This window comes from Halichoerus grypus, chromosome 9 (genome assembly GCF_964656455.1).
Source record: "Halichoerus grypus chromosome 9, mHalGry1.hap1.1, whole genome shotgun sequence".
Lineage (NCBI taxonomy): Eukaryota > Metazoa > Chordata > Mammalia > Carnivora > Phocidae > Halichoerus > Halichoerus grypus.
Genome location: NC_135720.1, coordinates 57853867 through 57869730, shown reverse-complemented (window position 1 = coordinate 57869730; position 15864 = coordinate 57853867). Strand labels below are relative to the sequence as shown.

The 15864-nt window shown below is 37.4% G+C and overlaps 1 protein-coding gene across 4 annotated transcripts in view; it reads left to right on the top strand.

Moving 5' to 3' along the window:
• The window catches only part of GRIK2 (glutamate ionotropic receptor kainate type subunit 2), a 1096112-nt gene that overhangs the window by 721684 nt on the left and 358564 nt on the right, over positions 1-15864 (top strand). For all 4 annotated transcript variants that reach the window (XM_078054938.1, XM_078054939.1, XM_078054940.1 and 1 more), the window contains one exon: positions 14334-14387. In XM_078054938.1, the coding sequence (XP_077911064.1) occupies positions 14334-14387 (54 nt within the window). The remainder of the gene's footprint in view (positions 1-14333; positions 14388-15864) is intronic.

Below are 15864 nucleotides of genomic sequence, written 5' to 3'. Positions count from 1 at the left end.
GGAGGGGAAGAGGGAAAGGAAGAGAAATCCTGAAGCAGACTCCCCGCTGAGGGCAGAGCCTGACTCGGAGCTAGATCTCAAGACCCTGAGATGGTGACCACAGCCAAAATCAGGAGTAGGACCCTTAACCCACTGAGACACTCAGGTGCTCCTTTTTTTTTTTTTTTTAATCAAAGTGTTATTGTCACACAGTTAAAATGAGCCAGAGAAGTCACCTTGATGTAATTTTCTAATAAAAATCTGACATTTGCTTTTAATTAATTCTTAAAGGAAAAGTAAGCAAATATTGATGCTCTTCAAAACACATTGTTTGAAGTTCTGAGATTACTTTCAAATGGATACAATGCTGTTTGCTATAATGAATGTTGGTTATTGAGATAGATATTTCTGTTTCGTACTGAAATGAAGGAATAAACTGAGAGTCAATGACTGAGCATCTCAACCATTACAATCAACCCACTGAAAAAAGAGAAAAAAAGATTTGCTATTTAGCTGGCATCTTCCAGGAGATGCCTTACACATTTGATCTTATTTAATCATGACTGCGACCCCATGAAGTAGAGACTATCTTCACTTCAGAGATGAAGAAACGGAGTCTTAGAAAGATTGAGTAACTTGATCAATGACCAGCAGCAAGAAATAGCAGAGGGATTGATATTTCACCTACGATGTTAAGTATTCATTCCAGAACAAAGCGTTGCCTGACTCAAAAGATAATACTAAATTGATCAAATGAAATAATTCATAGCAGTGAAATCTTTTAATGTTGCTTCTGCACTATTCCAACCTAAGAGCATACTGCAAAGCAGCAATTATTATTCTCCCATATATTACAGATGAGGCAAGACATGGATGTTGGTAGTTAAATGCCTAGTATGAGCCAATATACTTACTATGCATAAAGTCTAGATTTGGACCCAAGTCTTTGGACTTTGTTTTTTAAGCTCTTTTATACATACTGGCTGATATCACCGTGGCTTGGGATTAGTCAACTGTCCTAAAACCTCTCATGTATAAGATAAATTTCTCTACTAGAAAATTATGCTGATTCAGATGTCAAATTATACCCCATAAAATGTAACTATCAACAGTAAATGCCTGTTATAACATGGTTAGTTTACTAAGCAGATGTTTGTCTCATCTTCCAATATGAATGTTGGTTTTACTACAGTAAAATCTTTAATTGGATTTGGAAAATTGCTCTAGTGTTATATTTGGGTAGTAAAGCATATGAAATTTGGGTGTGTTTTTGTTTCTTGTGGGTCTTTTTTGGTAGTGAATAAAATGATACAATAAAGTAAGCAGTGAAATCTAAACTAGGGATTTATTTTTCATATATACTTAAAACAATTCTTGGTCATATTTAAAATATACAGACTTGGAAAGGAGAGCTTTACTTTATGCCCAGAGTGAGAAGCACTCTAGGATTTGTCAGTGACAGAGCTTTGATAGGTTTTCTCTAGGCTTCCAGCAAGTATGTAAATGATCAGTTGTCTTGTCTCTAAAGTAACTGGCTTATTTTGCATATCTGAAAGTTTATGGTATCCATCAACTTTAAAAATAGAATTGCCATTCTGCCTTCTATTTGATATATCCATTATTTTATAATCGTTTTCTTGTATGTAACCTGCTCTGTTTGCAAAATAAAAACAGAATTAAGATAATATTTAAAATATATACAGGGGCGGGGCGCCTGGGTGGCTCAGTCGTTAAGCATCTGCCTTCGGCTCAGGTCATGATCCCAGGGTCCTGGGATCGAGCCCCACATCAGGCTCTCTGCTCCGCGGGAAGCCTGCTTCTCCCTCTCCCACTCCCCCCTGCTTGTGTTCTCTCTCTCGCTGTCTCTCTCTCTATCAAATAAATAAATAAAATCTTAAAAAAAAATAAAAAATAAATAAAATAAAATATATACAGGGGCACCTGGGTGGCTCAGTCGGTTAAGCATCTCCCTTCAGCTCAGGTCATGATCTCTGGGTCCTGGGATAGAGCCCCACCTAGCATTGGCTCCCTGCTCAGTGAGGAGCCTGCTTCTCCCTCTCCCTCTGTGCTCACGCTCTCTCTCTCTCTCAAATAAATAAATAATCTTGAAAAAAATAAAATAAAATATATACAGCAAAAGAAGTTAATAGTTTTAGCAAGATTAGTAGATGAAAAATCAGAGCAAAGGTAAAATGATAATATGAGAGTTAAGATGAATTCAGAGTAACATTAGTACACAGAATGTATGTGTTTAGATTCTGTAACACTAACAAACCACATATATGGTGTTTGTTTTTTTTTTTAATTTAATTTTATTATGTTATGTTAATCATCATACATTACATCATTAGTTTTTGCTGTAGTGTTCCATGATTCATTGTTTGCATATAACACCCAGTGCTCCATTCAATATGTGCCCTCTTAAATACCCACCACCAGGCTAACTCATCCCTCCACCCCCTCCCATCTAAAACCCTCAGTTTGTTTCTCAGAGTCCATAGTCTCTCATGGTTCTCTCCCCTTCCGATTTCCCCCCTTCATTTTTCCCTTCTTACTATCTTTGTTTTTTTTTAACATATAATGTATTATTTATTTCAGAGGTACAGGTCTGTGAGTCAACAGTCATACACAATTCACAGCACTCACCATAGCACATACCCTCCCCAATGTCTATCACCCAGCCACACCATCCCTCCCCACCCCCACCACTCCAGCAACCCTCAGTTTGTTTCCTGAGATTACGAATTCCTCATATGAATGAGATCATATAATACATGTCTTTCTCTGAGTGACTTATTTCGCTGAGCATAATACCCTCTAGTTCCATCCATGTCGTTGCAAGTGACATTACGTTCCTTTTGATGGCTGCATACTATTCCATTGTATATATATACCAAATCTTTATCCATTCATCTATTGATAGACATCTTGGCTCTTTCCATAGTTTGGCTATTGTGGACATTGCTGCTATAAACATTGAGGTGCACATAACTCTTTAGATCACTACATTTGTATCCTTGGGGTAAGTACACACTAGTGCAATTGCTGGGCTGTACAGTAGCTCTACTTTCAAATTTTGAGGGACCTCCATACTGTTTTCCAGAGTGGCTGCACCAGCTTGCATTCCCAACAGTGTAGGAGGGTTCCTCTTTCTCTGCATCCCCGTCAAAATCTGTCATTTCCTGACTTGTTAATTTTAGCCATTCTGACTGGTGTGAGGTGGTATCTTATTGAGGATTTGATTTGGATTTCCCTGATGCCAAGCGATGTTGAGCACTTTTTCATGTGTCTGTTGGCCATTTGGATGTCTTCTTTGGAAAAGTGTCTATTCATGTCTTCTGCCCATTTCTTGATTGGATCATTTGTTCTTTGGGTGTGGAGTTTGATAAGTTCTTTATAGATTTTGGATACTAGCCCTTTATCTGATATGTCATTTGCAAATGTCTTCTCCCACTCTGTTGGTTGTCTTTTGGTTTCGTTGACTGTTTCCTGTGCTGTGCAAAAGCTTTTTATCTTGATGAAGTCCCAATAGTTCATTTTTGCCCTTGCTTCCCTTGCCTTTGGTGATGTTTCTAGGAAGAAGTTGCTGTGGCTGAGGTTGAAGAGGTTGCTGCCTGTGTTCTCCTCTAGGATTTTGATGGACTCCTGTCTCACATTTAGGTCTTTCATCCCTTTTGAGTCTATTTTTGTGTGTGGTGTAAGGAAATGGTCCAGTTTCATTCTTCTGCATGTGGCTGTCCAATTTTCCCAACACCATTTGTTGAAGAGACTGTCTTTTTTCCATTGGACATTCTTTCCTGCTTTGTCAAAGATTAGTTGACCATAGAGTTGAGGGTCCATTTCTGGGCTCTCTATTCTGTTCCATTGATCTATGTGTCTGTTTTTGTGCCAGTACCATACTGTCTTGATGATGACAGCTTTGTAATAGAGCTTGAAGTCTGGAATTGTGATGCCGCCAGCTTTGCTTTTCTTTTTCAACATTCCTCTGGCTATTCGGGGTCTTTTCTGGTTCCATACAAATTTTAGGATTATTTTTCTATTTCTTTGAAAAAAGTTGATGGTATTTTGATAGGGATTGCATTAAATGTGTAGATTGCTCTAGGTAGCATTGACATCTTCACAATATTTGTTCTTCCAATCCATGAGCATGGAAAGCTTTTTCCATTTCTTTGTGTCTTCCTCAATTTCTTTCATGAGTATTTTATAGTTTTCTGAGTACAGATCCTTTGCCTCTTTGGTTAGATTTATTCCTAGGTATCTTATGGTTTTGGGTGCAATTGTAAATGGGATCGACTCCCTAATTTCTCTTTCTTCTGTCTTGTTGATATATAGAAATGCCATTGATTTTTGTGCATTGATTTTATATCCTGCCACTTTACTGAATTCCTGTATGATCTCTAGCAGTTTTGGGGTGGAGTCTTTTGGGTTTTCCACATAAAGTATCATATCATCTGCAAAGAGTGACAGTTTGACTTCTTTGCCGATTCAGATGCCTTTGATTTCTTTTTGTTGTCTGATTGCTGTGGCTAGGACTTCTAGTACTATGTTGAATAGCAGTGGTGATAGTGGACATCCCTGCCGTGTTCCTGACCTTAGGGGGAAAGCTTTCAGTTTTTCCCCATTGAGAACGATATTCACTGTGGGTTTTTCATAGATGGCTTTTATGATATTGAGGTATGTACCCTCTATCCCTACACTCTGAAGAGTTTTGATCCAGAAAGGATGCTGTACTTTGTCAAATGCTTTTTCTGCATCTATTGAGAGGACCATATGTTTTTTGTTCTTTCTTTTATTAATGTAGTGTATCACATTGATTGATTTGCAGATGTTGAACCAACCTTGCAGCGTAGGAATAAATCCCACTTGGTTGTGGTGAATAATCCTTTTAATGTACTGTTGGATCCTATTGGCTAGTATTTTGGTGAGAATTTTTGCATCCATGTTCATCAGGGATATTGGCCTGTAATTCTCCTTTTTGATGGGGTCTTTGTCTGATTTTGGGATCAAGGTAATGGTGGCCTCATAAAATGAGTTTGGAAGTTTTCCTTCCATTTCTATTTTTTGGAACAGTTTCAGAAGAATAGGTATTAATTCTTCTTTAAATGTTTGGTAGAATTCCCCTGGGAAGCCATCTGGACCTGGGCTCTTGTTTGTTGGGAGAGTTTTGATTACTGCTTCAATTTCCTTGGTGGTTATAGGTTGTTCAGGTTTTCTATTTCTTCCTGGTTCAGTTTTGGTAGTTGATACATCTCTAGGAATGCATCCATTTCTTCCAGATCATCTAATTTGCTGGCATATAGTTGCTCATAATATGTTCTTATAATTGTTTGTATTTCTTTGGTGTTGGTTGTGATCTCTCCTCTTTCATTCATGATTTTATTTATTTGGGTCATTTCTCTTTTCTTTTTGATAAGTCTGGCCAGGGGTTTATCAATCTTATTAATTCTTTCAAAGAACCAGCTCCTAGTTTCATTGATCTGTTCTACTGTTCTTTTGGTTTCTATTTCATTGATTTCTGCTCTAATCTTTATTATTTCTCTTCTCTGGCTGGGTTTAGGCCTTATTTGCTGTTCTTTCTCCAGCTCCTTTAGGTGTAGGTTTAGGTTGTGTATTTGAGACCTTTCTTGTTTCTTGAGAAAGGCTTGTATTGCTATATACTTTCCTCTTAGGACTGCCTTTGCTGCATCCCAGATTTTGAACAGTTGTGTTTTCATTTTCATTTGTTTCCATGAATTTTTTAAATTCTTCTTTAATTTCCTGGTTGACCCATTCATTTGGATGCTCTTTAGCCTCCATGTATTTGAGTTCTTTCCGACTTTCCTCTTGTGACTGGGTTCTAGTTTCAAAGGATTGTGGTCCGAAAATATGCAGGGAATGATCCCAATCTTTTGGTACTGGTCGAGACCTGATTTGTGACTTAGGATGTGATCTATTCTAGACAATGTTCCATGGGCACTAGAGAAGAATGTGCATTCTGTTGCTTTGGAATGGAATGTTCTGAATATATCTGTGAAGTCCATTTGGTCCAGTGTGTCATTTAAAGTCTTTATTTCCTTGTTGATCTTTTCCTCAGATGATCTGTCCATTTCAGTGAGGGGGGTGTTAAAAGACCCCTACTATTATTGTATTGTTGTTGATGTGTTTCTTTGATTTTGTTATTAACTGGCTTATATAATTGGCTGCTCCCATGTTAGGGGCATAGATATTTACAATTGTTAGATTTTCTTGTTGGATAGACCCTTTAAGTAGGATATAGTGTCTTTCCTCATCTCTTATTATAGTCTTTGGTTTAAAATCTAATTTGTCTGATCTAAGGATTACCAACCCAGCTTTCTTTTGGTGTCCATTAGCATGGTAAATTGTTTTACACCCCCTCACTTTCCATCTGGAGGTGTCTTTGGGTCTAAAATGAGTCTCTTGCAGGCAGCATATCTATGGGTCTTGTTTATTTATCCAATCAGATACCCTGTGTCTTTTGATTGGGGCATTAACCCATTTACATTCAGGGTAACTATTGAAAGATACGAATTTAGTGCCATTGTATTGCCTGTAAGGTGACTGTTACTGTATATTGTCTGTGTTCCTTTCTGGTCTGTGTTACTTTTAGGCTCTCTCTTTGCTTATAGGACCCCTTTCAATATTTCTTGTACGGCTGGTTTCATGTTTGCAAATTCTTTTAGTTTTTATTTGTCCTGGAAGCTTTTTATCTGTCCTTCTATTTTCAGTGACAGCCTAGCTGGATATAGTATTCTTGGCTTCATATTTTTCTCGTTTAGTGCTCTAAATATATCCTGCCAGTCCTTTCTGGCCTGCCAGGTCTCTGTGGATAGGTCTGTTGCCAATCTAATGTTTCTACCATTGTAGGTTACAGATCTCTTGTCCCAAGCTGCTTTCAGGATTCTCTCTTTGTCTCTGAGACTTGTAAATTTTACTATTAGATGTCGGGGTGTTGACCTATTTTTATTGATTTTGAGAGGGGTTCTCTGTGCCTCCTGGATTTTGATGCCTGTTTCCTTCCCCAAATTAGGGAAGTTCTCTGCTATAATTTGCCCCAATATACCTTCTGCCCCTCTCTCTCTTTCTTCTTCTTCTGGGATCCCAATTATTCTAATATTGTTTCGTCTTATGGTATCACTTATCTCTCAAATTCTGCCCTCGAGATCCAGTAGTTGTTTTTCTCTCCTTTTCTCAGCTTCTTTATTCTCCATCATTTGGTCTTCTATATCACTAGTTCCTCCCCTGCCTCATTTATCCTAGCAGTTAGAGCCTCCATTTTTTATTGCACCTCATTAATAGCCTTTTTGATTTTGACTTGGTTAGATTTTAGTTCTTTTATTTCTCCAGAAAGGGTTTCTCTAGTATGTTCCATGCTATTTTCAAGCCCAGCTAGTATCTTTATAATCGTCATTCTGAACTCTAGTTCCGACATCTTACTAATGTCCGTATTGATTAGGTCCCTGGAAGTTGGTACTGCCTCTTGTTCTTTTTTTTGAGCTGAGTTTTTCCATCTTGTCATTTTGTCCAGAGGAGAACAGATGAATGAGAGAACAAAATGCTAACAGGTAACAACATCCCCAGAAAAATATACACTAAACAAATCAGAAGAGACCTGAAACCAGGGGAAAAGAATGGGAAAGAAAGAAAAAAGAAAAAAGAAATATGATCAAATATGATCAGGCTGGTGACTAGATCAGTGCCACACACTAGATTTTGGGCGTATTTTGGTCTGTTAGAAGAAACTGCCTCCCAAAATTTTAAGGAAAGAAAAACTTATATATATACAAAAATAAGGGTAAATATGATGAAGGGATGGAATATGAATGTAAAGATGAAAATTATAAAAGATTTTATAAAAGGAATTGATAAAGAAGTTGGTTGAAAAAAGAAAGAAGAGAAATTAAAAAAAAAAAAAGGGAGAGAATGTGATCAGGCAGGAGACTCGAACAAAGCCATACACTAGAGATTTAGGGTATATTTTGGTCTGTTAGAAGAAACTGTATCCCAAATTTAAAGAGAGAACAACTCATATATATATAGCAAAAATAGGGTTAACTACAATGAAGGAATAGAATATAACTCTAAAAATGAAAAATAAAAACATTTTTTAAAAAAATGGATTGATAAGGTGTTGGTTGATAAAGGGAAAAGGAAAAATAAAAAAAAACAGAAAAAGTAAAAAAAAGAAAATTAAAAAAATTAACTTTGAAAGACTAAAGAATCATGGGGAAAAAAGCCATGAATTCTATGTGCTGTATTTCCCTGCTGCTGGAGTTCTGCTGTTCTCATTGATTGTTCTCATTGATCGGTAAACTTGGTCTTGGCTGGCTGTTCTTGCTGATCTTCTGGGGGAGGGGCCTGTTGCAGTGGTTCTCAAATGTCTTTGCCGGAGGCAGAATTGCCCCGCCCTTGAGGGGGCCTGGCTGAGTAATCAGCTCGGGTTTGCTCTCGGTAGCTTTTTTTCCCTGCAAGCTTTCCGTACAGCTTTGGAGGACGAGAGTGAAGATAGTCTCCCATTCTCTGCCCCAGAGGAGCCGCGAACTCAGGACCCCACTCCTCAGTGAGCCCCCAGAGAGAAGCAGTCAATCACTCCTGTCTCCCTGGTCTCCGGCCGCACTCCGTGCTCACCCAGCCTATGACCAAGCGTTTCTATCTCTGGCACATGACCCTGATTGGAGTCTCAAACCGAGCAGATTCCTGCGGTACACTCCCACACCGCTCCTCCTGGGGGAGGAAGGGGAGTCTCCCTGGATCTGCTGCTTTCTGGGTCCCTGCTGGAAGAGCAGTGGCCCTACTGTGCTGTGGATCATGGTTTACGGCAACCCCAAGCTGAAAGCCCACTCCTTGGCTCTGTCTTTGCAGCCAGTTTCCCCACTCCAATACCTGGGAGCTCAGCCACACTCAGGCACCCCTGGTCTTCCTGTGACCCCGAGGGTCCTGAGACCACACTGTCCCAGCGAGGGTTCCACCCGCTGCTTAGCCACTGGAGCGACGTCCCTCAGTGGAGCAGACTTCTCAAAAGTTCCGATTTTGTGCTCCGCTGCTCTACCACTTGCCGGTAGCGGCTACGGAGGCTCCCTTTCTCCTCCATCTATCTTCCCATATATCGCCTCGGATTCACTTCTCCACACGTCCTACCATCCAGAAAGTGGTCGCTTTTCTGTTCAGAGAGTTGCTGCTACTCTTTTCTTTGATCTCCTATTGAGTTCGTAGGTGTTCAGAATGATTTGATCCCTATCTAGCTGAATTCCTGGGACCAGACAAAATTTCGGTCTCCTACTCCTCCGCCATATTGCTCCTCCAAGGCCTGGTGTTTGTTTTTTAACTTACCTTGTCCCAGAGAGAATTTGTTCCACATTTGGATCTCAGTTATTCTAGAAACCAATCCAAGAAGAAAGGAAATAGCTTCCTTCTTGTAAATGAAGCAGTCCGTTTAATAGGAGTCTATTTTATGACTTATGTAATTTTTCTGAGATTTCTCAACATTGGTTAATGACAGAAGTCCAAAGAAATGGTATAAGAGTTGGAGAACAGGCATAGATGGGCTTTCAGCTTGTCTGGCTTAATCTAAGAACAAATATTAGGAGTATCCAGAAATATGGATCAGTTTATCAGGTTAGCCTTATTTGTTTCATTGTTTTATTTATTTAAACTAAGTGAGCTCTTCCTAAATACTGAACAAAAGAGGATTTGAAGTTTTCTTCCCTCAAAGCTTTAAAAGTGATTGAAACTTGGGGCTAGCCCTTTGAGTGCACTAATTGGCACACATGCCTTAATAACAAAAGATCGCACTTCTGCCCAAATTTGTCAAAGAGAATCCCCTATGGCAGGGTCAAGATAATCTGCAATTAAACCTCACAAGGTCATTCTACCCCAGAGAAAAATTACTAATTAAGACCTTGAAAGTCTAGAATAGAGAGGGTGAAATCAAAATTTTTAGATTGGAAAAATGTATAATCAGATGCAAATAAACTACCACATCAGCAAGAAGAAAATTAAATTAAATTTTAAGAAATATGTATAAAGTCCACCTCTTCAGTTGTTAACTTTGAGCAATATAACTTCTGGATATAACCTGAAGGATAAACTGATTACAAATTATATGCCTAGATGTGTTCATTTGTCATATATTTGTCATATAGCATGGTTAATGCTACGTTAGTTAATGTTGGGAATTTCTAATAATATTTTCGTCCTTGAAATATTAAAGTGCTAGAAAATTCCATGAAAGACTATAGTCTTTGAATAATAAAGAAATCAAGCCAAACTAGAATATTATTATATTAATGATATAAAGCTTTGACCTACATAATGAACTATTTTAAAAAGTTATCAGTTACCAAATATAAACAAAAAGCCTGTCTGCTTGTTCTTAAGCAGTGAGGAGCATTTAGTCAATCATTGTCTCCAAATTTTTGTGTATTTTGTCCAGTCTTTCCTTTCTCTAATTATGTGAACTAGACCAGGAGTCAGCAAACTAGAAAACCAGAGCCAAATCCTCCTCACAAATTTTTGGCAAGCCCTCAAGCTATTTTGTTTAGAAAACAGGTGGAGATATCTTGATGTTAAGGAAGTTAAATCACTTAACCCCCAAGTCATCATTGGTCTAAACATGTACAGGTGATTCTATTCCATTGGGCAATGTGACGTAAGATTTCTTTTGGTAGCTTCTAGGAAGATTTTCCTACTTATTAAAAAAGAGTGGCTTTGTTTTTGTGATAGCACTTACTGATTGGATACTGGTGTGGGTCCTGATGCCTTTTTTTGCAACCAGTACCCTGTAGATTCCCAACATATTTTGATTTTGGAAAAATGAATCTGTGGTATTTCTTTCCAGGAGGGATAATACAGTACAGCCAATTTTTCTATTGTACATCCAATTTTTCTATTGTAGCTACTCTCATATTACTTATACACAAGAAGATATTAATTTTATTATTATTAATGTGGTTTAAAGTGTGCATATAGTCCATTTAAAAACAGTGGCAAGACATAAATGTTATAATTTAAAAAACATCCAGAACAAGTTTGTGGTGTCTAAATGTGGTGTCTCTCCAGATCAGATGGGTCCCCAAATGTGGGGCAACAATTGGTTGGAAGCCAGTGGTGTGGGGGGCAGTGAAAATAATTCACCTAGGCCAGAACAAAGGAGATAGAAGCTTATTGAATACCGGCCAAGGGAGTGGTAGGCAAGACAGCAAAGGAGAGGCCACCTGCTATGAGGCAGTGGGTAGGAGCTGTTTTTAAAGAGGGAAGGTGAAGAGGTATAGTGATATATGGAATTTTCCCTTTTTTGTTACCTGGGCCTAGTTGTAAGTAGCCCATTGGTCAGTTTAGGCCTAGGTGGATATCTTGAGGTGAGTTGCCTGTCAGGCCTGTCTGTATTCATTCTGGTGATCATCGCTGTGGGCCCCTTTGCCTTGATCAAGTTTCCATTGCTCAATCCTGTTGTCTAATTTCCACAAAGTTCTTTTTTTAATTGCACTGGAAAGTATTTATTTATCTTTCAAGAGAGTATCCCTGTTGTCCATTTTTGTTAATGTTACAGTGTAAGTACTCAATCAAAAATAATTACCCTTTTCTATTTAGATCAGATATCATAGTCCATAATTGATTCTTGTTTTCAGAATCAAAGGCTGAAGGAAGGTCAATGAAAGGCATAAGCAGTCCTCAGTTATCCCCTACAGATTTCTTCTCAAGGAGATGAAGAAGAAACCTGTAGCTAGTGCAGAATACCTGTGTCAGAAGCAAACCGCTCTCCCTACCGCCATCTCCTTAACCCCTGCCATCCCTACCTCCAGAACACAGTTTTCAAAACTGGCTTGAGATGCTTGAGGTTTTCAAACTATCAAGGAAAAAAACAAGCAAAAATTTTAGATTATATAGATTCTACAATGGATCTATATTTTTGGGAATATAAAATATGCCATTTTACAAAATGGCATATTATACCCAAACTTCAAGAGTTAGAGACCTAGAGTTCATGTTTACTCACTATCTCTTTTTAACTTACCTTGTCCCAGAGTTTGTTGGCCAATATATTCATCCTTATTTTGTCCTACTTTCCTACCTATAAAATAAGTGTAATAATAGGACCTACCTCATAAGGTTTTTAATGAGGCTATCAGGAAGCAAGAATTCCTTCCCCTTCAAGGGTTCTTCTGGCTGGACTAAGAATCAAATTGATACGAGAGAGATTAACAGGAGAAAAGCAAATTTAATAGCATACATATAGGGAATCCACACATACATAGAAATTCCAAAGACAGTTTGGCAAAATGAGATATATATGTCGTGATGAACTAAGGAGAAGGGGGACTTCAGAGGAAAGGAATGTAATTCACAGGGCGATAAGAAGAGCAGATGTTTGGTAATTAGATGTTTGTCCTGCCATACTGATGGATCACTCAGATAAAATTTATCTCTGCTAATAACCCTTATTCTGGGAAAGATCCCCGATTTAGATTTTTCTATGTAGTTAAGGGAGGGGCAAAAGTTTCTTTTGAGCCCACAGGATTTCCCTTGCCTTCAGCTGGGAATAATGTTCATGCCAAAATGACCCATCTTGGGTCTGCTTGCCTTCAGCCTCTACAAGGCTGATTAAAATGTGCAATGTGCTTAGAATAGTACTTAACACATTTTAGGCATTATATGCTATTTATAGTTGTGCATCTGAATCACTGTTTCTTTCAATTATCTTCAATTATCTTTATCTGTATCTCTATACCTATTGAGTTGACAAAATAAAAACTATTGACAAGGATAATGCTGAGCTATCATTGCACATTTCTGGAGTTGAGAAACCTTTGGTACATATCCATCAGGAACAATGACTACCTTCTATAAAGATAATCTTATAAACCTTTATTTAATAAGAGAAATTTTCTCTTATTTCAATTAAGATTCAGACTTCATCAGAGTGTTACTGGCTCATACAATCTTTGTCCATTCAGGAAATATGATTTGATAATTTGGTTCCTAGGTGTTGTGCACACGATTCCACTGTGCGTGTGTTGGGCGGGGGGCAGGGGGAGGAGTTCACCAATGAAGACCAAATATATATTCCTATTATAAATCACAATATCACAATTTCTAAATTCCTTTCTTCTGCTTAATTCTTTGCTGCTGCCTTTCATTTACAAATGTTCCTCCCTTTTAAAAAAGTGCATTTTATTGTTCCAAAAATTTTCACAAATATCCATTCTGTCTTAACTGAACAACTCGCTTCTAGATATACAGATTCTATTTTAGCTAATTGGTTAATACCTACCTGTGAGCATAGAATACATAGGATAGAGCTGGGGCAGCTATTTAGCAAATGAATTTGGGTAGTTGGTATTTTATGGAAGAGTATTAGATGCACCTGAGAATACTTGTTTCCTACCAAGAGCTCTTCATTCAGCTCAAAAACGCATCAATTTTCAATTATCATCACCAACTACTGTTCATTGATAAACAACTATTTCAAAAGTGTTCTCATTTTCAGAGGAAAAATTGACAGTTCTGTGACTGGAAGTTCTAATCCGAAAGTCCTTATTTTAAGATTGATAGTCTAAAATTGACAAGGACTGTATAAGTATGAAATAAAACGGTAATTTACGACTGGTCTATTAGTAAAAAAGTAAAAAACATTTCTTTGTACTTTTCGAATAACAGTGGTGATTTACAGTTGCTTCATCAATGCTAAGGAAAGTTTCTAAAGTGCTAAAAAAATTCCTACTGGCATTGCACTTTATAGCATTTTTTTCCTAATTGAATAATAGTAATCGTCAAAATAAAATGATGTTCCTCAGGGCGCCTGGGTGGCTCAGTTGGTTAAGCGACTGCCTTCAGCTCAGGTCATGATCCTGGAGTCCCTGGATCGAGTCCCGCATCGGGCTCCCTGCTCGGCGGGGAGTCTGCTTCTCCCTCTGACCCTCCCCCCTCTCATGTGCTCTCTCTGTCTCATTCTCTCTCTCTCTCAAATAAAAATAAATAAAATCTTTAAAAAAAAAAAAAAAAAAAATGATGTTCCTCATTAGGGTATTTGTAGTGGACACGTTACAAATATAATGAACTAAGATGTGCTAATTTCAGGTTTGTTTCAAATTTAATGCCTCCTTTAATATGTAAAGCCATAAGCTTTACAATTGCAAACTTTCAGCTAATAGCTTTTCTATCAAGAGAATTGGTTCAGAAATTCCTTCAGTAACCACTAATCTTCCTTAACTATGGAGAGAAGATTTAGTTTGACCCAGTTTTAATGTAACCTGAATATTATACCCAGATTCTTCATTACATCCTACTATTTTGTTATTGACATATTTCATATGATGTGTACCTTAAATATTATTTTTTTTTAATTTTTTACTTCCTAGGCATTAGCTATGGGAATGATGACAGAATACTATCATTATATCTTTACCACTCTGGTAAGTAACTTATTAAAGCATAAAGTTAATGCTTTAAATTTTATTATTACGACTTTCAGTACGGAAAATGGGTTTTTGAGTGAGAAGCATTGACTAGCTCCTTTGTAGTTATCATTTATTTTATTTTGATAAAACTCAGGAGGAATTGATCCTCATGGGGAATAATTTTTGGTGGGAAGCTGATGATTTTGAAATGTTATTTCAGAATCAATTCAAAATATCGTATCTTATTTATACATTGCTTTAGAGAACTTTCATAACATAATAGATTTTAAAATTACTTTGCTGAGAAATCAGTGTTTTAGAAAACCACACATTTTTACGTTGTTATCTCGGTTCTATTTACTTTACAAAAACCAGATTCATTGAAACTGCTCTTTTAGTAGACTAAATTTTCTATCCTGTTTTTGCCCATGTTTAGTTGGATTTTTAAAAGTTAGTCTGACTTAATTTACAATTAGCAAATTGAATGTTACCTTTATCTTTTGTCTTTACATACCTACCACACAGTTTTTTCTTAAATATGCATGAAAATATGACCTTACCTTTCTGTCAAACCTACTTACTCTTGGCTCTATTTCTTTACTAATATGTTATACTGATTTTCCTTCTTCTGTGAAACGACCCTCTGTCTCTGTCAGTAATTTTTCCCTGATGTAAGGGTAGAAAATTTGTCCTTCCCTTCTAGGTTCTTTGGCTGGTTTAATAATTAAATTGACATAAAACAGATTAATGGGAGAAAAAAACAAATTTAATTTCATATGTAAGGAGCCCCAAAGATATGAGACTCAAGGTCAGGTCAGGTAATTGAGCTAAGGAATGGGATGAGGGCCTGGGGCTTCAAAGGGGAGGAGGGTAATTCACAGACCGAAGAAGAGCAGATGTTTGGTAATTAGAAGTTTGCCCTGCCGTGCAGAAAGATCTTTCAGATAAAAAAGTTATCTCTAGTAATAGCTTTTTTTTCTGGTACTGGCCCCCTGTATAAATTCTTTTAGGTAGTTAAGGCAGACATAAAAGTTTTTCCTGAGTCTACTGGGTCTTGATTGCCTTCAAATCAAAGTAATCCACATGCCAAAGTGGCATATTTGGGGGTGGCATATTCTATTCCCCTTTATTGCCTGTTGCCCCAAGTATGAGAGTATCTTCAAGTTTGAGCCTTTATTCTATTTTCCTTTATCCTCTTCAGTTATTTTCTTCAGAACTGGTATGTATTTAGAACTTCAACTATTACCTTTATTGAAATGAAATCTAAATTTCCCTCTATAACATTTCTGAGTTGTTATATACTGTTACATTACAGAACAAATCTAACTGTTGTCACATTAATTTCAAATTATTTAAACCTTAAGGTACTGTCCTCTAAATTGACCCCTCTTCTGACTTCCTTCAAAGCTTCCATTGTCTGACTCCTACATCATCACCAAAATTCGACTGTTTTTTCCTCCATACTGTCTCTAGCATGCATCTCCGTCCCCAC